This window comes from Crinia signifera, chromosome 12, assembly GCF_055691185.1.
Source record: "Crinia signifera chromosome 12, ASM5569118v1, whole genome shotgun sequence".
Lineage (NCBI taxonomy): Eukaryota > Metazoa > Chordata > Amphibia > Anura > Myobatrachidae > Crinia > Crinia signifera.
The window spans coordinates 5,960,460-5,987,052 of NC_139228.1; the positions used below are offsets into that span (position 1 = coordinate 5,960,460).

Below are 26,593 nucleotides of genomic sequence, written 5' to 3' on the forward strand. Positions count from 1 at the left end.
GGGGACAGGAAGGGGACTTGCTCCCAGTGTATGTCAGTACGGCTGAAGTCCTCACAGGACTCAGCAGCCACAGAGGGATACAGGACGCTGCCAGTGCCCGGTAACCTCTTACAGATTTGGGGTTTCTTCTTTCTGGGTGGTTGGAGGTACAAGCTCTGTGCACCTGGTTTGGGAAGGGTTGGTGGACATTTTTGTTGTTGTGTGTATGCTTTACTGCTTGTACCCTCCACTTATTACCCCACTAACACGTCAGCTCATTTTCTTACACATTTGCCAGCCTGGTACACCCAAATCATCAGTGTGTGCGGGAGGTAAAGGTGGGGGCAGTGCAGGTACATGGGGCACACAGTGCGTACAGGAGGTGGAGGTGGGGGCAGCTGGAGACTGTAACTACCCCCACCATCCTCCATCTCCTCTAACTACCCCCACCATCCTCCATCTCCTCTAACTGTATCTACCACCACCATCCTCCATCTTCTCTAACTGTAACTACCCCCCACCATCCTCCATCTCCTCTAACTGTAACTACCCCCACCATCCTCCATCTCCTCTAACTGTATCTACCACCACCATCCTCCATCTCCTCTAACTGTAACTACCCCCACCATCCTCCATCTCTTCTACCTGTATCTACCACCACCATCCTCCATCTCCTCTAACTGTAACTACCCCCACCATCCTCCATCTCCTCTAACTGTAACTACCCCCCACCATCCTCCATCTCCTCTAACTGTAACTACCCCACCATCCTCCATCTCCTCTAACTGTATCTACCACCACCATCCTCCATCTCCTCTAACTGTAACTACCCCCACCATCCTCCATCTCTTCTACCTGTATCTACCACCACCATCCTCCATCTCCTCTAACTGTAACTACCCCCACCATCCTCCATCTCCTCTAACTGTAACTACCACCACCATCCTCCATCATCTCTAACTGTAACTACCCCATCATCCTCCATCTCCTCTAACTGTAACTACCCCCATCTCCTCTAACTGTAACTACCCCCACCATCCTCCATCTCCTCTGACTGTATCTAACTGTAACTACCACCACCATCCTCCATCATCTCTAACTGTAACTACCCCATCATCCTCCATCTCCTCTAACTGTAACTACCCCCATCTCCTCTAACTGTAACTACCCCCACCATCCTCCATCTCCTCTGACTGTAACTACCTCCACCATCCTCTATCTCCTCTAACTGTAACTACCCCCCAATCCTCCATCTCCTCTGACTTTAACTACCCCCACCATCCTCCATCTCTTCTAACTGTAACTACCCCCACCATCCTCCATCTCCTCTGACTGTAACCACCTCCACCATCCTCGTTTTCCTCTAACTGTAACTACCACCACCATCCTTCATCTCCTCTAACTGTAACTACCCCCACCATCCTCCATCTCCTCTAACTGTAACTACCCCCACCATCCTCCATCTCCTCTAACTGTATCTACCACCACCATCCTCCATCTCCTCTAGCTGTAACTACCTGCACCATCCTTCATCTCCTCTAACTGTAACTACCCCCACCATCCTCCATCTCCTCTAACTGTAACTACCCCATCATCCTCCATCTCCTCTAACTGTAACTACCCCCACCATCCTCCATCTCCTCTAACTGTAACTACCCCCACCATCCTCCATCTCCTCTAACTGTAACCACCACCACCATCTTCCATCATCTCTAACTGTAACTACCCCATCATCCTCCATCTCCTCTAACTGTAACTACCCCCATCTCCTCTAACTGTAACTACCCCCACCATCCTCCATCTCCTCTGACTGTAACCACCCCCACCATCCTCGTTTTCCTCTAACTGTAACTACCCCCACCATCCTCCATCTCCTCTAACTGTAACTACCCCCACCATCCTCCATCTCCTCTAACTGTATCTACCACCACCATCCTCCATCTCCTCTAGCTGTAACTACCCCCACTATCCTTCATCTCCTTTAACTGTAACTACCCCCACCATCCTCCATTTCCTCTAACTGTAACTACCCCATCATCCTCCATCTCCTCTAACTGTAACTACCCCCACCATCCTCCATCTCCTCTAACTGTAACTACCCCCACCATCCTCCATCTCCTCTAACTGTAACTACCCCACCATCCTACATCATCTCTAACTGTAACTACCCCATCATCCTCCATCTCCTCTAACTGTAACTACCCCCATCTCCTCTAACTGTAACTACCCCCACCATCCTCCATCTCCTCTGACTGTAACCACCCCCACCATCCTCGTTTTCCTCTAACTGTAACTACCACCACCATCCTTCATCTCCTCTAACTGTAACTACCCCCACCATCCTCCATCTCCTCTAACTGTAACTACCCCCACCATCCTCCATCTCCTCCTACATGTAATTCCCCCATCACCCTCTTATTTGTAAGTCCCCCCATCACCTTCCATCACCTCCTATGTGTAAGTCCCCCCATCACCCTCCTATGTGTAAGTCCCCCCATCACCCTCCTATGTGTAAGTCCCCCCCCATCACCCTCCATCTCCTACATGTAAGTCCCCCCATCACCCTCCATCTCCTCCTACATGTAAGTCCCCCATCACCCTCCTATGTGTAAGTCCCACCATCACCCTCCTACTTGTAAGTCCCCCATCACCATCCTACGTGTAAGTTCCCCTATCACCCTCCATCTCCTACGTGTAAGTCCCCCCATCACCCACCATCTCCTCCTACGTGTAAGTCCCCCCATCACCCTCCTATGTGTAAGTCCCCCCATCACCCTCCTACTTGTAAGTCCCCCCATCACCCTCCATCTCCTACGTGTAAGTCCCCCCATCACCCTCCATCTCCTACTACATGTAAGTCCCCCCATCACCCTCCTACGTGTAAGTCCCCCATCACCATCCTACGTGTAAGTCCCCCCATCACCCTCCATCTCCTACGTGTAAGTCCCCCCATCACCCACCATCTCCTCCTACGTGTAAGTCCCCCCATCACCCACCATCTCCTCCTACGTGTAAGTCCCCCCATCACCCACCATCTCCTCCTACGTGTAAGTCCCCCATCACCCTCCTATGTGTAAGTCCCCCCATCACCCTCCTACTTGGAAGTCCCCCCATCACCCTCCTACGTGTAAGTCCCCCCATCACCCTCCTACGTGTAAGTCCCCCCATCACCCTCCTACGTGTAAGTCCCCCCATCACCCTCCTACTTGTAAGCCCCCCCATCACCCTCCTACGTGTAAATCCCCCATCACCCTCCATTTCCTCCTACCTGTAAGTCCACCCATTATTCCCTAAGAGAGTGGCATTGGTAAATGCATTGTTTGCGTATTCCCGCTGTGGTGGGCACAATGTGACAGTGTGTGTCCTGTGTGCAGGCCATGGAGATCAGCCATTGAGCATGGCAGCTCCCGGAACTCGCCTACAGAACATCTGACTCATCGGGTAGGTGCCCCAGACTGTGTGCGCCCCATTTATCATCCGCCAATATCTCCACAACTAAACACCCTTCTTCCTCGTGCCAGGTTCCTGTGGCCCCTGCTCGAAGCAAGGGCCCTGAAGAGCGATCGCCTACAACTTATGTTCCGCACCCAGCGGTCTCTCTCCATAAGGAAGCTTTGGAGACAGCGCTGCACAACGCCAAGCCGGGGTCAGGGGGGAGGGGTGCCCCCCTGCCTCGAAGACCACCAGCATGCCCTCCGCTCCACAGCACACCAGCTCTTCATGAAGCTGAAGGATGAGCAGCTGTGGCGGCTGGCGGAGGCGGTGGAGAGCAGAGGGCGCTGGGACTGCGGCTGCATATGGATCCCGTGGGAGTCCAGGTCCGGGAAGTCTATTGCGCTGCTCCCCCAGGTGCTATTGTGTAAGCTGTACCGCTGGCCGGACCTGCGCAACGCTGCAGAGCTGAAGAGGCTTATTCACTGCGAGGAGCACTGCCGGAGGAGCGGCGAGCGCACCGTGCTCTGCTGTAACCCCTACCACGTCAGCCGCCTGGCGGCTCCAGGTGAGCCCTGTCTCCGTGCCTGTATGTATATATATATATATATATATATATACATATATATATATACATATATATATATATATATATATATATATATATATATATATATATATATATATATAGAGACTTTTGCAGGTGTAGACGTAGTACTCCAGACACTTGTATAATCCAAATAGAAAAACCTTTATTGAGGACTAGCAACGTTTCAATACTTTCGTATTATCGTCAAGTATTGAAACGTTGCTAGTCCTCAATAAAGGTTTTTCTATTTGGATTATACAAGTGTCTGGAGTGCTACGTCTACACCCGCAAAAGTCTACATACTACTTGACGAGGCACCCGACCAGCAACAGCAACAGGGCAGCTGTGCTCGGCCACACCAACAAAAGTATATATATATATATATATATATATATATATATATATATATATATATATATATATATATATATATATATATATACTGTAGTACGCTCGGCACTCCGGACAAACGGTATAGTTCACCGTGGTGCCTTCACTTGCATTTGTACAAACTGGTATCCCTCAGGCTTATGGCAGAGCCTCGGAGAAAAGAGCGGCACTCACGGATTTTTTTTTAAGAAGGTTTTTATATCATCACGGTGCAATATACAATTGTCTCATATTAGCGACGTTTCAAGGCTGTGCGCCTTTTCTTCAGGAGAGACATAGGGCATTTCTGTATTCTCTAACCTCCCTCCGCAGTGTCACCGCTGCGGAGGGAATCGCCAGCAAAAGCTGGCGGTTCCCTGCAGAAGCCTATGGGCTTCTTACCGCAGCGGTGTGTGAGGGATCCGTCACGGATCCCTCCCAGCATACCCTGCGGCCGGCGCGTCAGTCTGCGCATGCGCAGACGGACTCCCGGGTCATAGACCCGGAAGTCCAGCAACGGCGCCGCATCGCAAGGGACAGCTCTTACCGCAAGAGCTGTCCCTTGCGTTAATGACCGCATATTTTAGAGAATATGCGGTCATTAGAAATGCGATGCCCGGCGAAGAGGGCTGCGGATTTTAGAGAATCCCGCCCATAAAGTGCTGGAAGTGCTGGTGTGGGGAGACTTTTGCGGGTGTAGACGTAGCACTCCAGACACCAGCACTTTATGTCTCTCCTGAAGAAAAGGCGCACAGCCTTGAAACGTCGCTAATATGAGACAATTGTATATTGCACCGTGATGATATAAAAACCTTCTTCAAAAAAATCCGTGAGTGCCGCTCTTTTCTCTGAGGCTCTGCCATAAGCCTGAGGGATACCAGTTTGTATATATATATATATATATATATATATATAATATATATATATATATATATATATACACACTGTTTGGTCCGGCACTCACTGCATAAAACGAGTAGCTGGTCCGGTGCCTTCCGTTGTAGTGATACCAACAACTACTATCTCACCAATATAATACCGTTCCCGGCGGCACTCGGTCAATAACAGGCAGAAGCAGACGCCTTGGACGCCAGCGTTTCAATACTTTATCGTATTTTCATCAGGGCACCATTCTTGTAGTGCTCACCATCACCAAACTTCCTCCCAGCGCCGGAAACGGACCTCCGTCACACATGCGCCCAGGAAGTAGTCACCCTGTGCAGTACCATCACCACCATATTGCTTAAGGGCAAGAACAAATGTAATATGTTACATAGGTATTGGCAAATTATTCACATGCATAAACATCACAAGAAGCACTGTAAACCCATGGTTTCATTCAGACCTGCAGGGCTAAGGGTGTTCAATAAGAAAATCCACTTTGCCTCTTTCTGCAAAAGCAGCTTAGATCTATTCCCCCCATATATAAGTGGCGGCACATGCAGTGGCGGAGATACTGTAAGGCAGCCCCCGCTGCTGCTTGGGGGAGCGGGGGTTGCGTGGGCGCCGGGTGCTGGACAAGTGAGTGTGACAGACAGAGAGTCTGTCACACTACACTCAGTGGGGGCGGGGGCGCCGGGTGCCGTACACACTACACAGTATGCGACTGCTTGTGCCACGGCCGCCTGCCCACCGCCGCCTGCTGCTGCCCGTGCGCTCACTTATCACAGGCGAGTCAGCGCGGGCGTGGCCATGACAGTGGCAGCACACAGTGGCGTAACCCCATGCCAGATAAAGTTCCCCGCCAGCAGCCGCGGCACTTCTTCCTACTGTCACAGCTGCCAGCTCTAAGAGCCATGCTGGACTGCTGCAGCGGCGATGGAGTGTGAAGCAGCAGCCTGCAGGGTCCCAGCCACGGCTGCTAGCACGGGACTTCCACTCCCTTGTCTGCCCGCCCCAATGCCCGTCGGTGCCTGCCGTACCTGCATCTCCCACCTGCTGTAAGTGGTTAGACAATATTTAGCAGCAGCTAATGTTTATGGTATTTTTTTATGATTTATGTGTAATTTTTTTTGTGTATGATACAGTGGTGTAGGGGGGACAGGGGGACCGAATGGTGCAGGGGGGACATAGAACTGCAGGATGGACAGGGGTTTATACAATAGTTCCTATGCCACTGGCCAGCACTGTTATAATGTCAATATGGTAAAATGTCAACATACTGCTATCAGTAGTGGTCTAGCAGTTCTAGTGTTGGGTATTTTCTTTTTCTGTAGAAAAAAAAAATCTCAGGAGTGCTGACAGGGAGGGGAAGGGCGCGGGGGGCGCAACAAACATTTTTGGCGGGGGGGAGCCAAATTTGTAGTTACGTCACTGGGCACATGATCTATCACCATATGTTTAAAAGCTGTGGGTGAGTGTCGTGCCTCTGCATAATGACTGGTTACTGGCTGATTGCTGGTCCCGGCCAGGATGGCAGCCCGAATCGCCATCCTATGCTGTGCCATCCTGACCTTGAACTGGCAATCAGCTTTGCCCACATAATATTTTCCGCATGGGCACATTGATACATACACAACGAACATCGATGTGCAGCCTAAACGATGTATCTTGAAAGTTTTAGGTTCAGAGGGATGTTTGATGGTCATGCCAGACAGCATGTACCCACAGGTCACACAGCCTGTACATTTGTAACAGCCTAATTTTGCACTTCCCCAAAAAGCTGTTGATTTACTTTTGCCCATCTCGGTAACATCCGGATGGACCACAAAGTCACCTAGACTTGTACCATTAGAGTAGCTGGTCATAACTTTTTTATGTTTAAGTGAGGTGAGGGCTGGGTCTGTGGCCACAATTGGCCAATGTTTTTTGAGGGCAGATCTGGCCAACTGACTAGAGATATTAAACCTATTGGGCCAAATGATAGTATCTCTCGTTCTCCGCATCACCTTATGCTTGGTTTTTATTAACTCACTCCGATCATAGCCTCTCTGGATAAATTTCTCCATCATAAGATCCAATTGATATTCTGCCTCATCATCACTGTTACATATTCTCCTAACTTGTAAAAATTGGGAAAAGGGCGACCCTTTATGTACAGACATGGGATGAAAACTGGATGGAGGCAGTAAGACATTCCGGTCTGTAGGCTTAACAAACAACGTAGTGAGTAGTGTGGCTCCCTGTAGCCTGATCCTATCATCCAAACAATCAATAGATACAACTTTCAAGATACATCGTTTGGGCTGCACATCGATGTTCGTTGTGTATGTATTAATCTGCCCATGTGGAAAATGTTATGTGGGCAAAACTGATTGCCAGTTCAAGGTCAGGATGGCACATCATAGGATGGCGATTCGGGCTGCCATCCTGGCCGGGACCAGCAATCAGCCAGTAGCCCGTCATTATGCAGAGGCACGACACTCACCCACAGCTTTTAAACATATGGTGATAGATCATGTGCCGGGGAATAGATCTAAGCTACTTTTGCAGAAAGAGGCAAAGTGGATTTTCTTATTAAACACCCTTTGCCATGCAGGTCTGAATGAAACCATGGGTTTACAGTGCTTCTTGTGATGTTTATGCATGTGAATAATTTGCCAATACCTACAGGTATGTAACATATTACATTTGTTCTTGCCCTTAAGCAATATGGTGGTGATGGTACTGCACAGGGTGACTACTTCCTGGGCGCAAGTGTGACGGAGGTCCGTTTCCGGCACTGGGAGGAAGTTTGGTAATGGTGAGCAGGAGCAAACGCAGGATTTTCAGAAGGGGGTTTCCAGAGAGGGGCGGAGCAAAGCATGGAGATGGACACTTAGGTGACCCAGTATATGCCGGGTCAGTTAAAGTATTATAGATAGATCAAATGTATATAAACAATAATAATATACACATATATATACATAACATATAAATACATAACAGCAGTGTAGACCCCTGGGCATAGCAATATATTGGGGCCCCTACCTATCCTCCAGCGGTAGGGGTGGGTGGTGCTATGAGTGGAAGCTTTGATGTCCCACGGGTGGTAGGGGTATTACATACCTCCCAACAGTCCCGATTTTATCGGGACAGTCCCGATTGTCAGGGCCTGTCCCGCTGTCCCACCCGCGGGCGGCAGTGTCCCGCGGTGTGGCGGGGCTGTTGGGAGTCTCCCCGTCAGATGCTAAGTAGCGGGGAATAAACGCTGTGCGCATGCGCACAGCGTCTATTCCCGCAGCCAGGGGGCTGGGGGCATGGCTAGAGGCTCACAGAGCCTCTGGGTCATGCCCCCATAGCGTGAAAATGGGGGCGTGGCCTCGCGGGGGAGCCGCGGGTATAGGCCACGCCCCAAAATTAGGCCACGCCCCGAAAATTACGGCGGCGCGCAGCAGCAGTGTCCCGCCTGCTAACCGGCCAAAGTTGGGAGGTATGGTATTATATCAACAGCTCAGCATGTAGGGCCTGGATCAGTAATTTTCACTAATTACCCCTTTACTGCACAGATGGTGGGAGATGGGGTGGGAGAAGGGGGCATTTGGCTGAATGAAGGGGCCCTGATACATAACTTCCAGGGTGGTAGAGGATGTTTAATATACAGAGGAGGGGTGTATAGTGGAGTGGGCTTATTATCCATAATTTTCTGGTGGGAGGACAGCCTGCTTGACTGCAGATATCTCCAGTTCCCGGAAATAGATTTCTTAGCTTTTAATGGAATTAAAAACTAGAGGATCCCACCTACCAAATAGTATTGGGGACTAGGGGATCAGAGATCAAGAGGCAGAGCAATCCACCAAAGAGGATATAAAACTAGATACCAGGTGTGTGGAGCTGGAGCAGTAACCATTAAAGATACGGGGTGACTAGCGCTCTGGCTTTAAACTGTAAAAAGGAGTAATGTTGTTTGTATGAGGCTGGGTTTATATTGTAACAATGACGATGTGACAAGTGGATGTGATAAAATAAAATTAATTTATTAGCTGATACACATGGGTGTATATACACCATATGGGGTGTGGGTGGAGGGGGGGATGGGGGATGGGAACAAGGCAAGTGGGGCTCTCTGCGGGGGTGCAGGAGGGCAGGTGGTGGCTACAATAGCATACCTCCCAACTTTTCATGTGAAGAAATAGGGCGCGAGCGTCCGAAAAGGGGGCGTGGCGTATGCAAATGAGGGCGCGGCTTATGCTAATTAGCCGCGACCTCATTTTCATACGAGAATAGACGCTGTGCGCATGTGCACAGCGTCTATTCTACTACATTGGGGGGTCTCCCAACTGCCACCCCCCCGCAGCGGGACAATGCCTGCCGCGGGTGGGACGTCGGGACAGGACCCGAAAATCGGGACTGTCCCGACGGAATCGTGACAGTTGGGAGGTATGCAATAGCCTGAGTCCGGACTGATGGGATAAGGGAACAGAGCACACCCTGCTTCACCTCCTGAGGTGAACGCAGTCCGTGTGTTCTGGGGGGAATGGAGCTTGGAGGATGAGTGCTGCTAGCGAGAACGCTGTGCTGGTCCTGGATGTTAGCAAAGTCTTTCACAGTAGGTCAGTGTAAGTTGCCAGGTGTCGCTCGGGGAAAGAGCGTCCTCTGTGGGATCCCTGGCGGTGCACCTAACACTTACCTGGTGCCCGCTGGAGTCTTCAGTACGTCCGTCCCACGTCGCTTCTCTGTAGCCGGACTGTATCCTGCTGGTGTCTTCACAGCCGTGCAGATCACCAGTGTTGAAACCGTGTCGCTTCCACAGGAACAGAAGCACTTCCGGGTCCCGCTGACGTGCGTTTACCGGGTGCTACCAATTCCTGGAGTAACACGGGCTACACTCCCAGTAACCAGCTGCTGGAAGGCTGATAACTCTGGTTCTGGGCACTGTAGAGACAAACTGCTATTGTGCTTCAAAGGGGGAGAGTCCCAGCTTTTGGAATATACCCTCAGAAAAACTCTAAGTCAGACAAAAACTGAAATATCTGACTGGGAAGAGCAATTAACAGGCTTGGATGGGGACCACTGCTTTCAAGTCAGATATCTCCGGTTCCGCAGGGCCGATTTTTTAAATTCTTGTACCCATGGAAAGAGGGGACCCTCAGCTTTCAGCCTAGGGCCCATATATTCCTGTGTGCACTACTGGTCAGCACTACAAGAATGGTGAGTGTATGATCTGTAAACTGCTGCCCTGACAAAAATACGATAAAGTATTGAAACGTTGGCGTCCAAGGCGTCTGCTTCTGCCTGTTATTGACCGAGTGCAGCCGGGAATGGTAATATATATATATATATAACAGACAGTGTACTGAAGAGCTTACAATCTAGCGGTGTAATGGCAGACTGTACTGAAGAGCTTACAATCTAGCGGTGTAATGGCAGACTGTACTGAAGAGCTTACAATCTAGCGGTGTAATGGCAGACTGTACTGAAGAGCTTACAATCTAGCAGTGTAATGGCGGACTCTGTACTGAAGAGCTTACAATCTAGCGGCATAATGGCAGACTGTACTGAAGAGCTTACAATCTGGCAGTGTAATGGCAGACTGTACTGAAGAGCTTACAATCTAGCGGCGTAATGGCAGACTGTACTGAAGAGCTTACAATCTAGCGGTGTAATGGCAGACTGTACTGAAGAGCTTACAATCTAGCGGTGTAATGGCAGACTGTACTGAAGAGCTTACAATCTAGCGGTGTAATGGCAGACTGTACTGAAGAGCTTACAATCTAGCAGTGTAATGGCGGACTCTGTACTGAAGAGCTTACAATCTAGCGGCGTAATGGCAGACTGTACTGAAGAGCTTACAATCTGGCAGTGTAATGGCAGACTGTACTGAAGAGCTTACAATCTAGCAGTGTAATGGCAGACTCTGTACTGAAGAGCTTACAATCTAGCAGTGTAATGGTAGACTCTGTACTGAAGAGCTTACAATCTAGCGGTGTAATGGCGGACTGTATTGTATTCCTGCTCCCTATGTACTTTGGGTTAGACTAATATAGGGAGGAAAATGTGACCTTGCGGATCCCAAGGGACTGTTCTCACGCAATTCTCTCCACCAGCAGAACCTGTCACCTCGTTATCCTACAAGGCCAGAGAACCAGCCCGGTCCTCCATCATACACCAGGAGACCAGCTGTTACAGCGTCCGAGGTATACACGGTAAGATCACGCGTGTTCAGTAAGCACTTATGTCAATGAATGAGAGCGTGTAAAGTATCCAAACAAATATAATGCAAAAATCTCAATAAAATGATTCACATACAGAACGTAATAGACCAGTAACACGATGAGAATAGGCACAATCAATTAGGGGGAGAAGGACTAAGATGGGATGAGGAACACTGTACCCAGGAGCTTACAGTCTAGTGGTCTAATGAGGAACACTGTACCCAGGAGCTTACAGTCTAGTGGTCTAATGAGGAACACTGTACCCAGGAGCTTACAGTCTAGTGGTCTAATGAGGAACACTGTACCCAGGAGCTTACAGTCTAGTGGTCTAATGAGGAACACTGTACCCAGGAGCTTACAGTCTAGTGGTCTAATGATGAGGAACACTGTACCCAGGAGCTTACAGTCTTGTGGTATAATGATGAGGAACACTGTACCCAGGAGCTTACAGTCTAGTGGTCTAATGATGAGGAACACTGTACCCAGGAGCTTACAGTCTAGTGGTCTAGTAAGAGATATTGACTCAGGAGCTTACAGTCTCTGGTGCATAATGAGGAACGTGGCCTCTGCATTGTATAACAGTAGCTTTTTGCCTTTTCAGACACCACCCTGTCCCGGGGCTCACACAGAGACGGCCACTGGTGTAAACTGGCATACTGGGAACACCGGACTCGTGTGGGGCATCTCTACAATGTCACAGACCCTTCCATCCACATCTTCCATCACCTGCCCAAAGGGAGTGGGTTCTGTCTGGGCTTCCTGCACTGTGAGGCCCGCAGCTGCGCCGTGAGAAGGACCCGCAAAAAGATCGGCCAAGGTCTAGTTTTGAGCCAAGAACAGGATGAGGTGTGGGTGTACAATCGCAGCGAACACCCCATCTTCATCAATTCCCCCACCCTGAGCCCACGTGGGCAGGATGTGCACAAGGTGTTACCTGGTTACTCTATCAAAGTGTTTGACTGCGTGCAAGCAGCCAACTTATCGGGGTGCTATGCATTGGGGGATGGGCCCTGCGACACCCACAGTGTGCGCATCAGCTTTGCCAAGGGATGGGGGGCCTGTTATTCCCGACAGTTCATAACTTCCTGTCCCTGCTGGCTGGAGATTCTGCTCAGTCCGTCCTACTCCCCATAAACCACGTTACATGAGCAGGAAATATTCTGTGACTCCTGCCCAATATGATATTGATATATATACCCAATTGTGGCTCCATCATCCTTGTCATGTGATCAACACAAGCTTTATTATCTGCTTCGTCATCTGCACCACCTTCTGAGTACAGGTGCCATCATCTTCTGCCAGCCTCTGACCAGTAAACGCTCCATCAATGGTTTCACCTCCCGATACAAACTCCATCATCTGTAGCATTGCCTGAGTACATGTCTCTGCCCAGTACACGCTCCATCATCTTCACCTGTTCAGTACACGCTCCATTATCTATGTCACCTTCTGAATACAGACTCTATCACAAGCTCCATGATCTTCCATCTGCTTAGTACAAGCTTTTCCACCTATGCCACTTGTTCCATCATCCACATATCCTGCACTGAGTTCTGATATATGTCTCATAGCACAAGTCCAAATGCTGTTCTCTCTTCCTGCTATGATATCATATAATGTGGATACTGACCCTGCGCCATCATCCATGGCAGCCACATCCGTCACCTGAAGTACACAGCTCTATCGCCCATGTGGCACTATCTGCATATTCCCTCCATCATCCACGGCAGCCACATCTATCACCTGAAGGACACAGCTCTATCGCCCATGTGGCACTATCTGCATTGTCCCCTCCATCATCCACGGCAGCCACATCCGTCACCTGAGGGGCACAGCTCTATCGCCCATGTGGCACTATCTGCATTGTCCCCTCCATTATCCACAGCAGCCACATCCGTCACCTGAGGGACACAGCTCTATCGCTCATGTGGCACTATCTGCATTGTCCCCTCCATCATCCACGGCAGCCATATCTGTCACCTGAAGGACACAGCTCTATCGCTCATGTGGCACTATCTGCATTGTCCCCTCCATCATCCACAGCAGCCACATCCGTCACCTGAAGGACACAGTTCTATCGCTCATGTGGCACTATCTGCATTGTCCCCTAGATCATCCACGGCAGCCACATCCGTCACCTGAAGGACACAGCTCTATCGCTCATGTGGCACTATCTGCATTGTTTCCTCCATCACCCACGGCAGCCACATCCGTCACCTGAGGGACACAGCTCTATCGCTCATGTGGCACTATCTGCATTGTTTCCTCCATCACCCACGGCAGCCACATCCGTCACCTGAGGGACACAGCTCTATCGCCCATGTGGCACTATCTGCATTGTCCCCTCCATCATCCACGGCAGCCACATCCGTCACCTGAGGGGCACAGCTCTATCGCTCATGTGGCACTATCTGCATTGTCCCCTCCATTATCCACAGCAGCCACATCCGTCACCTGAGGGACACAGCTCTATCGCTCATGTGGCACTATCTGCATTGTCCCCTCCATCATCCACGGCAGCCATATCTGTCACCTGAAGGACACAGCTCTATCGCTCATGTGGCACTATCTGCATTGTCCCCTCCATCATCCACGGCAGCCACATCCGTCACCTGAAGGACACAGTTCTATCGCTCATGTGGCACTATCTGCATTGTCCCCTAGATCATCCACAGCAGCCACATCCGTCACCTGAAGGACACAGCTCTATCGCTCATGTGGCACTATCTGCATTGTCCCCTCCATCACCCACGGCAGCCACATCCCTCACCTGAGGGACACAGCTCTATCGCTCATGTGGCACTATCTGCATTGTGTCCTCCTTCATCCACGGCAGCGACATCCGTCACCTGAAGGATCCAGCTCTATCGCTTATGTGGCACTATCGGCATTGTGTCCTCCATCACCTATGGCAGCGACATTCGTCACCTGAAGGACACAGCTCTATCGCTCATGTGGCACTATCTGCATTGTGTCCTCCATCATCCACGGCAGCCACATCCATCACCTGAAGGGCACAGCTCTATCGCTCATGTGGCACTATCTGCATTGTCCCCTCCATTATCCACAGCAGCCACATCCGTCACCTGAGGGACACAGCTCTATCGCTCATGTGGCACTATCTGCATTGTCCACTCCATCATCCACGGCAGCCACATCCGTCACCTGAAGGACACAGCTCTATCGCTCATGTGGCACTATCGGCATTGTGTCCACCATCATCCACGGCAGCCACATCCGTCACCTGAAGGACACAGCTCTATCGCTCATGTGGCACTATCTGCATTGTCCACTCCATCATCCACGGCAGCCACATCCGTCACCTGAAGGACACAGCTCTATCGCTCATGTGGCACTATCGGCATTGTGTCCTCCATCACCCACGGCAGCGACATTCGTCACCTGAAAGACACAGCCCTATCGCTCATGTGGCACTATCTGCATTGTCCCCTCCATTATCCACAGCAGCCACATCCGTCACCTGAGGGACACAGCTCTATCGCTTATGTGGCACTATCTGCATTGTCCCCTCCATCATCCACTGCAGCCATATCTGTCACCTGAAGGACACAGCTCTATCGCTCATGTGGCACTATCTGCATTGTCCACTCCATCATCCACGGCAGCCACATCCGTCACCTGAAGGACACAGCTCTATCGCTCATGTGGCACTATCGGCATTGTGTCCTCCATCACCCACGGCAGCGACATTCGTCACCTGAAAGACACAGCCCTATCGCTCATGTGGCACTATCTGCATTGTCCCCTCCGTTATCCACAGCAGCCACATCCGTCACCTGAGGGACACAGCTCTATCGCTTATGTGGCACTATCTGCATTGTCCCCTCCATCATCCACTGCAGCCATATCTGTCACCTGAAGGACACAGCTCTATCGCTCATGTGGCACTATCGGCATTGTGTCCTCCATCACCCAGGGCAGCGACATTCGTCACCTGAAAGACACAGCTCTATCGCTCATGTGGCACTATCTGCATTGTGTCCTCCATCATCCACAGCAGCCACATCCCTCACCTGAAGGACACAGCTCTATCGCTCATGTGGCACTGTCTGCATTGTGTCCTCCATCATCCACGGCAGCCACATCCGTCACCTGAAGGACACAGCTCTATCGCTCATGTGGCACTATCTGCATTGTGTCCTCCATCATCCACGGCAGCCACATCCGTCACCTGAGGGACACAGCTCTATCGCTCATGTGGCACTATCTGCATTGTGTCCTCCATCATCCACGGCAGCCACATCCGTCACCTGAAGGACCCAGCTCTATCGCTTATGTGGCACTATCGGCATTGTGTCCTCCATCACCCATGGCAGTGACATTCGTCACCTGAAAGACACAGCTCTATCGCTCATGTGGCACTATCTGCATTGTGTCCTCCATCATCCACGGCAGCCACATCCATCACCTGAAGGGCACAGCTCTATCGCTTATGTGGCACTATCTACATTGCCCCCTCCATTATCCACAGCAGCCACATCCGTCACCTGAGGGGCACAGCTCTATAGCTCATGTGGCACTATCTGCATTGTCCCCTCCATCATCCACGGCAGCCACATTCGTCACCAGAAAGACACAGCTCTATCGCTCATGTGGCACTATCTGCATTGTGTCCTCCATCATCCACGGCAGCCACATCCATCACCTGAAGGGCACAGCTCTATCGCTTATGTGGCACTATCTGCATTGCCCCCTCCATTATCCACAGCAGCCACATCCGTCACCTGAGGGACACAGCTCTATCGCTCATGTGGCACTATCGGCATTGTGCCCTCCATCACCCACGGCAGCGACATTCGTCACCAGAAAGACACAGCTCTATCGCTCATGTGGCACTATCTGCATTGTGTCCTCCATCATCCACGGCAGCCACATCCGTCACCTGAGGGGCACAGCTCTATCGCTCATGTGGCACTATCTGCATTGTCCCCTCCATTATCCACAGCAGCCACATCCGTCACCTGAGGGACACAGCTCTGTCGCTTATGTGGCACTATCTGCATTGTCCCCTCCATCATCCACTGCAGCCATATCTGTCACCTGAAGGACACAGCTCTATCGCTCATGTGGCACTATCTGCATTGTCCCCTCCATGATCCACAGCAGCCACATCCGTCACCTGAAGGACACAGTTCTATCGCTCATGTGGCACTATCTGCATTGTGTCCTCCATCATCCACAGCAGCCACATCCCTCACCTGAGGGACACAGCTCTATCGCTCATGTGGCACTATCTGCATTGTGTCCTCCATCATCCACGGCAGCCACATCCGTCACCTGAAGGACCCAGCTCTATCGCTTATGTGGCAATATCGGCATTGTGTCCTCCATCATCCACGGCAGCCACATCCGTCACCTGAAGGACCCAGCTCTATCGCTCATGTGGCACTATCTGCATTGCCCCCTCCATTATCCACAGCAGCCACATCCGTCACCTGAGGGGCACAGCTCTATCGCTCATGTGGCACTATCTGCATTGTCCCCTCCATCATCCACGGCAGCCACATCCATCACCTGAAGGGCACAGCTCTATCGCTCATGTGGCACTATCGGCATTGTGTCCTCCATCACCCACGGCAGCCACATCCATCACCAGAAGGACACAGCTCTATCGCTCATGTGGCACTATCTGCATTGTCCCCTCCATCATCCACGGCAGCCACATCCGTCACCTGAAGGACACAGCTCTATCGCTCATGTGGCACTATCGGCATTGTGTCCTCCATCACCCACGGCAGCGACATTCGTCACCTGAAAGACACAGCTCTATCGCTTATGTGGCACTATCTGCATTGTGTCCTCCATCATCCACGGCAGCCACATCTGTCACCTGAGCGGCACAGCTCTATCGCTCATGTGGCACTATCTGCATTGTCCCCTCCATCATCCACGGCAGCCATATCTGTCACCGGAAGGACACAGCTCTATCGCTCATGTGGCACTATCTGCATTGTCCCCTCCATGATCCACAGCAGCCACATCCGTCACCTGAAGGACACAGTTCTATCGCTCATGTGGCATTGTCTGCATTGTGTCCTCCATCATCCACAGCAGCCACATCCCTCACCTGAGGGACACAGCTCTATCGCTCATGTGGCACTATCTGCATTGTGTCTTCCATCATCCATGGCAGTCACATCCGTCACCTGAAGGACCCAGCTCTATCGCTTATGTGGCACTATCGGCATTGTGTCCTCCATCACCCATGGCAGCCACATCCATCACCTGAAGGGCACAGCTCTATCGCTCATGTGGCACTATCTGCATTGCCCCCTCCATTATCCACAGCAGCCACATCCATCACCTGAAAGACACAGCTCTATCGCTCATGTGGCACTATCTGCATTGTCCCCTCCATCATCCACGGCAGCCACTTCCATCACCTGAAGGGCACAGCTCTATCGCTCATGTGGCACTATCTGCATTGCCCCCTCCATTATCCACAGCAGCCACATCCGTCACCTGAGGGGCACAGCTCTATCGCTCATGTGGCACTATCTGCATTGTCCCCTCCTTCATCCACGGCAGCCATATCCGTCACCTGAAGGACACAGCTCTATCGCTCATGTGGCACTATCTGCATTGTTCCCTCCATCATCCACGGCAGCCACATCCGTCACCTGAGGGGCACAGCTCTATCGCTCATGTGGCACTTTCTGCATTGTCCCCTCCATCATCCACGGCAGCCACATCTGTCACCTGAAGGACACAGCTCTATCCTTCATGTGGCAATATCTGCATTGCCCCCTCCATCATCCACGGCAGCCACATCCATCACCTGAAGGACACAGCTCTATCGCTCATGTGGCACTATCTGCATTGCCGCCTCCATCATCCACGGCAGCCACAACTATCACCTGAAGGACACAGCTCTAACGCTCATGTGGCACTATCGGCATTGTGTCCTCCATCACCCACGGCAGCGACATTCGTCACCTGAAAGACACAGCTCTATCGCTTATGTGGCACTATCTGCATTGTGTCCTCCATCATCCACGGCAGCCACATCTGTCACCTGAGCGGCACAGCTCTATCGCTCATGTGGCACTATCTGCATTGTCCCCTCCATCATCCACGGCAGCCATATCTGTCACCGGAAGGACACAGCTCTATCGCTCATGTGGCACTATCTGCATTGTCCCCTCCATGATCCACAGCAGCCACATCCGTCACCTGAAGGACACAGTTCTATCGCTCATGTGGCACTATCTGCATTGTGTCCTCCATCATCCACAGCAGCCACATCCCTCACCTGAGGGACACAGCTCTATCGCTCATGTGGCACTATCTGCATTGTGTCTTCCATCATCCATGGCAGTCACATCCGTCACCTGAAGGACCCAGCTCTATCGCTTATGTGGCACTATCGGCATTGTGTCCTCCATCACCCATGGCAGCCACATCCATCACCTGAAGGGCACAGCTCTATCGCTCATGTGGCACTATCTGCATTGCCCCCTCCATTATCCACAGCAGCCACATCCATCACCTGAAAGACACAGCTCTATCGCTCATGTGGCACTATCTGCATTGTCCCCTCCATCATCCACGGCAGCCACATCCATCACCTGAAGGGCACAGCTCTATCGCTCATGTGGCACTATCTGCATTGCCCCCTCCATTATCCACAGCAGCCACATCCGTCACCTGAGGGGCACAGCTCTATCGCTCATGTGGCACTATCTGCATTGTCCCCTCCATCATCCACGGCAGCCATATCCGTCACCTGAAGGACACAGCTCTATCGCTCATGTGGCACTATCTGCATTGTTCCCTCCATCATCCACGGCAGCCACATCCGTCACCTGAGGGGCACAGCTCTATCGCTCATGTGGCACTTTCTGCATTGTCCCCTCCATCATCCACGGCAGCCACATCTGTCACCTGAAGGACACAGCTCTATCCTTCATGTGGCAATATCTGCATTGCCCCCTCCATCATCCACGGCAGCCACATCCATCACCTGAAGGACACAGCTCTATCGCTCATGTGGCACTATCTGCATTGCCGCCTCCATCATCCACGGCAGCCACAACTATCACCTGAAGGACACAGCTCTAACGCTCATGTGGCACTCTCTGCATTGCCCCCTCCATCATCCATGGCAGCCACATCCGTCACCTGAAGGACACAGCTCTATCAGTCATGTGACACTATCTGCATTGTGTCCTCCATCATCCACGGCAGCCACATCCGTCACCTGAAGGACACAGCTCTATCGCTCATGTGGCACTATCTGCATTGTGTCCTCCATCACCCACGGTAGCCACATCCGTCACCTGAGGGACACAGCTCTATCGTTTATGTGGCACTATCTGCATTGTGTCCTCCATCACCCACGGCAGCCACATCCATCACCTGAAGGACACAGCTCTAACGCTCATGTGGCACTATCTGCATTGTGTCCTCCATCACCCACAGCAGCCACATCCATCACCTGAAGGACACAGCTCTATCGCTAATGTGGCACTATCTGCATTGCCCCCTCCATCATCCATAACAGCCACATCTGTCACCTGAGGGACACAGCTCTGTCGCTTATGTGGCACTATCTGCATTGTGTCCTCCATCACCCACGGCAGCCACATCCGTGACCTGAAGGACACAGCTCTATCGCTCATGTGGCACTATCTGCATTGTTCCCTCCATCATCCACAACAGCCACATCTGTCACCTGAAGGACACAGCTCTATCGCTCATGTGGCACTATCTGCATTGTGTCCTCCAGTATCCACGGCAGCCACATCCGTCACCTGATGGACACAGCTCTATCGCTCATGTGGCACTATCTGCATTGTTCCCTTCATCATCCACAACAGCCACATCTGTCACCTGAAGGACACAGCTCTATCGCTCATGTGGCACTATCTGCATTGTTTCCTCCATCATCCACGGCAGCCACATCCATCACCAGAAGGACACAGCTCTATCGCTCATGTGGCACTATCTGCATTGTGTCCTCCAGTATCCATGGCAGCCAATTCCGTCACCTGAAGGACACAGCTCTATCGCTCATGTGGCACTATCTGCATTGCCCCCTCCATCATCCACGGCAGCCACATCCGTCACCTGAAGGACACAGCTCTATCGCTCATGTGGCACTATCTGCATTGTTCCCTCCATCATCCACAACAGCCACATCTGTCACCTGAAGGACACAGCTCTATCGCTCATGTGGCACTATCTGCATTGTTTCCTCCATCATCCACGGCAGCCACATCCATCACCAGAAGGACACAGCTCTATCGCTCATGTGGCACTATCTGCATTGTGTCCTCCAGTATCCACGGCAGCCACATCCGTCACCTGATGGACACCGCTCTATCGCTCATGTGGCACTATCTGCATTGTGTCCACCATCATCCACGGCAGCCACATCTGTCACCTGATGGACACAGCTCTATCGCTTATGTGGCACTATCTGCATTGTGTCCTCCAGTATCCACGGCAGCCACATCCATCACCAGAAGGACACAGCTCTATCGCTCATGTGGCACTATCTGCATTGTGTCCTCCATCACCCACGGCAGCCACCTCCATCACCAGAAGGACACAGCTCTATCGCTCATGTGGCACTATCTGCATTGTGTCCTCCATCACCCACGGCAGCCACATCCATCACCTGAAGGACACAGCTCTATCGCTCATGTGGCACTATCTGCATTGTTTCCTCCATCATCCACGGCAGCCACATCCGTCACCTGATGGACACAGCTCTATCGCTCATGTGGCACTATCTGCATTGTGTCCTCCAGTATCCACGGCAGCCACATCCATCACCTGATGGACACAGCTCTATCGCTCATGTGGCACTATCTGCATTGTGTCCTCCATTACCCACGGCAGCCACATCCATCACCTGAAGGACACAGCTCTATCGCTCATGTGGCACTATCTGCATTGTGTCCACCATCATCCACGGCAGCCACATCTGTCACCTGATGGACACCGCTCTATCGCTCATGTGGCACTATCTGCATTGTGTCCACCATCATCCTCTGCAAACCTGCGTATGCATATGATACCAGGATTCTGAATCTGGCTCTATCATCTCTTAGACTTGATAGGATGGCGTCTTTATCACTCTATTCTATGCAGTGGTCCATGAACAACTCTATCATCCTTTATAGAGCTGCAGATGATAGGTCGGCCCCATGAAGGTACAGTCTATAGGCCGGGCCCGTGACATACAGTCTATAGGCTGACCCCGTGATGTACAGTCTATAGGCCGGCCCCGTGACATACAGTCTATAGGCGGGCCCCATGACTTACAGTCTATAGGCCGGGCCCGTGACATACAGTCTATAAGCTGACCCCGTGACGTACAGTCTATAGGCTGACCCTGTGATGTACAGTCTATAGGCGAGCACAGTGACGTACAGTCTATAGGCGGGCCCCATGACGTACAATCTATAGGCGGGCCCCATGACTTACAATCTATAGGCGGGCACCGTGACGTACAGTCTATAGGTGGGCCCCATGACGTACAGTCTATAGGCGGGCCCCATGACGTACAGTCTGTAGACGGGCCCCGTGACTTAGTCTATAGGCGGGCCCCGTGACGTACAGTCTATAGGTGGGCCCCGTGACATACAGTCTATAGGCGGGCCCCGTGACATACAGTCTATAGGCGGGCCCCATGACGTACAGTCTATAGGCGGGCCCCATGACGTACAGTCTGTAGACGGGCCCCGTGACTTACAGTCTATAGGCGGGCCCCGTGACGTACAGTCTATAGGTGGGCCCCGTGACATACAGTCTATAGGCCGGCCCCGTGACGTACAGTCTATAGGCGGGCCCCTTGATGTACACTCAATAGGCGGGCCCCGTGACGTACAGTCTATAGGCCGGCCCTGTGATGTACAGTTTATAGGCCGGCCCCGTGACGTACAGTCTATAGGCTGGCCCCATGACGTACAGTCTATAGGCGGGCCCCATGAATTTACAGTCTATAGGCTGGCCCCGTGACGTACAGTCTATAGGCGGGCCCCGTGACGTACAGTCTATAGGCCGCCCCCGTGATGTACAGTCTATAGGCCGCCCCTGTGATATACAGTATATAGGCCGGCCCAGTGATGTACAGTCTATTGGCCGGCCCCATGAATTTACAGTCTATAGGCCGGCCCCGTGATGTACAGTCTATAGGCGGGCCCAGTGACGTACAGTCTATAGGCCGGCCCCGTGATGTACAGTCTATAGGCGGGTTCAGTGACGTACAGTCTATAGGCCGCCCCTGTGATGTACAGTCTATAGATCGGCCCCATGACGTACAGTCTATAGGCGGGCCCCGTGACGTACAGTCTATAGGCCGGCCCCGTGATGTACAGTCTATAGGCCGCCCCTGTGATATACAGTCTATAGGCCGGCCCAGTGATGTACAGTCTATTGGCCGGCCCCATGAATTTACAGTCTATAGGCTGGCCCCGTGACATACAGTCTATAGGCGGGCCCCGTGATGTACAGTCTATAGGCGGGCCCAGTGATGTACAGTCTATAGGCCGGCCCAGTGATGTACAGTCTATAGGCGGGTTCAGTGATGTACAGTCTATAGGCCGGCCCCGTGATGTACAGTCTATAGGCCGGCCCAGTGATGTACAGTCTATAGGCCGGCCCCGTGATGTACAGTCTATAGGCCGGCCCCAGGAATGTACAGTCTGTAGGCGGGCCCCGTGATGTACAGTCTATAGGCCGGCCCAGTGATGTACAGTCTATAGGCCGGCCCCGTGATGTACAGTCTATAGGCCGGCCCCAGGAATGTACAGTCTGTAGGCGGGCCCCGTGATGTACAGTCTATAGGCCGGCCCCGTGATGTACAGTCTATAGGCCGGCCCCAGGAATGTACAGTCTGTAGGCGGGCCCCATGATGTACAGTCTATAGGCCGGCCCCGTGATGTACAGTCTATAGGCTGGCCCCAGGAATGTACAGTCTGTAGGCGGGCCCCATGATGTACAGTCTATAGGCCGGCCCAGTGATGTACAGTCTATAGGCCGGCACCAGGAATGTACAGTCTGTAGGCCGGCCCAGTGATGTACAGTCTATAGGCCGGCCCCGTGATGTACAGTCTATAGGCGGGCCCAGTGATGTATAGTCTATAGGCCGGCCCCAGGAATGTACAGTCTGTAGGCGGGCCCCGTGATGTACAGTCTATAGGCCGGCCCAGTGATGTATAGTCTATAGGCAGGCCCAGTGATGTATAGTCTATAGGCAGGCCCAGTGATGTACAGTCTATAGGCCGGCCCCGTGATGTACAGTCTATAGGCAGGCCCAGTGATGTACAGTCTATAGGCCGGCCCCAGGAATGTACAGTCTGTAGGCGGGCCCCGTGATGTACAGTCTATAGGCTGGCCCAGTGATGTATAGTCTATAGGCAGGCCCAGTGATGTATAGTCTATAGGCAGGCCCAGTGATGTACAGTCTATAGGCCGGCCCCGTGATGTACAGTCTATAGGCCGGCCCCAGGAATGTTCAGTCTGTAGGCGGGCCCCGTGATGTACAGTCTATAGGCCGGCCCTGTGATGTACAGTCTATAGGCCGGCCCAGTGATGTACAGTCTATAGGCGGGCCCAGTGATGTACAGTCTATAGGCCGGCCCCGTGATGTACAGTCTATAGACGGGCCCAGTGATGTACAGTCTATAGGCCGGCCCCAGGAATGTACAGTCTGTAGGCGGGCCCCGTGATGTACAGTCTATAGGCGGGCCCAGTGATGTACAGTCTATAGGCGGGCCCAGTGATGTACAGTCTATAGACGGGCCCAGTGATGTATAGTCTATAGGCAGGCCCAGGAATGTACAGTCTGTAGGCGGGCCCCATGATGTACAGTCTGTAGGCCGGCCCCGTGATGTACAGTCTATAGGCGGGCCCCGTGATGTACAGTCTATAGGCGGGCCCAGTGATGTGCAGTCTATAGGCCGGCCCAGTGATGTACAGTCTATAGGCCGGCCCCAGGAATGTACAGTCTGTAGGCGGGCCCCGTGATGTACAGTCTATAGGCCGGCCCCGTGATGTACAGTCTATAGGCCGGCCCCAGGAATGTACAGTCTGTAGGCGGGCCCCGTGATGTACAGTCTATAGGCGGGCCCAGTGATGTACAGTCTATAGGCCGGCCCCAGGAATGTACAGTCTGTAGGCGGGCCCCGTGATGTACAGTCTATAGGCCGGCCCAGTGATGTACAGTCTATAGGCGGGCCCCGTGATGTACAGTCTATAGGCGGGCCCAGTGATGTGCAGTCTATAGGCCGGCCCAGTGATGTACAGTCTATAGGCCGGCCCCGTGATGTACAGTCTATAGGCCGGCCCCAGGAATGTACAGTCTGTAGGCGGGCCCCATGATGTACAGTCTATAGGCGGGTCCAGTGATGTACAGTCTATAGGCCGGCCCCAGGAATGTACAGTCTGTAGGCCGGCCCCGTGATGTACAGTCTATAGGCCGGCCCCAGGAATGTACAGTCTGTAGGCGGGCCCCATGATGTACAGTCTATAGGCGGGTCCAGTGATGTACAGTCTATTGGTGGGCCCAGTTATGTACAGTCTGTAGGCCGGCCCCGTGATGTACAGTCTATAGGCCGGCCCCAGGAATGTACAGTCTGTAGGCGGGCCCCGTGATGTACAGTCTATAGGCGGGCCCAGTGATGTACAGTCTATAGGCCGGCACCAGGAATGTACAGTCTATAGGCCGGCCCCGTGATGTACAGTCTATAGGCCGGCCCCAGGAATGTACAGTCTGTAGGCGGGCCCCGTGATGTACAGTCTATAGGCGGGCCCAGTGATGTACAGTCTATAGGCCGGCACCAGGAATGTACAGTCTGTAGGCGGGCCCCGTGATGTACAGTCTATAGGCCGGCCCAGTGATGTACAGTCTATAGGCGGGCCCCGTGATGTACAGTCTATAGGCGGGCCCAGTGATGTGCAGTCTATAGGCCGGCCCAGTGATGTACAGTCTATAGGCCGGCCCCGTGATGTACAGTCTGTAGGCCGGCCCCAGGAATGTACAGTCTGTAGGCGGCCCCATGATGTACAGTCTATAGGCGGGTCCAGTGATGTACAGTCTATTGGTGGGCCCAGTTATGTACAGTCTGTAGGCCGGCCCCGTGATGTACAGTCTATAGGCCGGCCCCAGGAATGTACAGTCTGTAGGCGGGCCCCGTGATGTACAGTCTATAGGCGGGCCCAGTGATGTACAGTCTATAGGCTGGCACCAGGAATGTGTATCTATGGTAATTAAATAACATGTTGTTAATGTGAGAGGGTGTCGGTGGGTGGTGTAAGTCTACTTAGGGATAATAACAACAGGCCTCTGAGTGCTTCATTGCTGCGACCTAGGTGATATCAGGGGCAGATGGGACGCAATGCTCTGCGGGGTCACCCAGTATCTCAGGCAGCTATGAGCAAGTGTTATTGGTGGGGTCCTGTACTGTAGGGCCCAGAGGGAAGGAGGAGGTGACATGACAGAGACTGGGGTTATACGGGAAAGTGATCTAATGACAGAGAGAGTGCCGCTGTTACCTGCTATATGACGGGGCTGAGTAAAGTGACCTGCACCAGCTTCAGCCAAACATGAAAAATAGGGATAATCAATGGTTTACTATACATATGATGTCACCTGTACAGGAGGCCATTTTGTTGGTTGGCATCCTAAACCTACGCAGTCTATCGGTGCACCAGGAGCCACTGTGCCATTACTTCCTACAAAATGGTGTTTTGTCTGTGTTGAGAGGGTGATGGGAAAGTTTATGCGACTGGAAGCCATTTTCACAAGTGTCATCATCACTTCAGCCACTAGGTGGAGGAGCTGAGCTGATTATGCTGTGCTGTGGTCACATGACTGACTACTGGTCATTATTATTATTATTATTATTATCACCCTGTTTATAGCATCTGTATTATCCTGTCTCAGCATTACATATATAACAATGAATGTATTAGTCGTGTGTAAGGAGATTTATTATTATGGTGAGGGTTAGATTACACTAACATGCACTAAATGAGGAGAACTAATAACCTATATATGACAGAGAAGGGCCTTATTATAACACGGAGCAGCTGGTAAATGCGTATTTGTATCACTTTCTGCTGATCATTTGTGTATTCTTTATTATTAATATTGTCTAATAAACATCATTACTAACGA

At 51.9% G+C, this 26,593-nt stretch overlaps 1 protein-coding gene across 3 annotated transcripts; it reads left to right on the top strand.

The window, feature by feature from the left end:
- LOC146050020 (SMAD family member 6-like) lies at nucleotides 1-26,593 on the top strand. 3 transcript variants are annotated; one of them, XM_083166791.1, is made up of 5 exons: nucleotides 1-100; nucleotides 3,354-3,420; nucleotides 3,501-3,979; nucleotides 11,335-11,433; nucleotides 12,044-26,593. In XM_083166791.1, exons 3-5 carry the CDS (start codon nucleotides 3,556-3,558, stop codon nucleotides 12,574-12,576), a joined length of 1,056 nt encoding a protein of 351 aa, XP_083022917.1. In that variant the 5' UTR covers nucleotides 1-100; nucleotides 3,354-3,420; nucleotides 3,501-3,555; the 3' UTR covers nucleotides 12,577-26,593. The 3 variants fall into 3 exon arrangements, with proteins under 3 accessions (XP_083022917.1, XP_083022919.1, XP_083022918.1); XM_083166793.1 differs by having other exon boundaries at nucleotides 11,338-11,433; XM_083166792.1 differs by having other exon boundaries at nucleotides 48-146.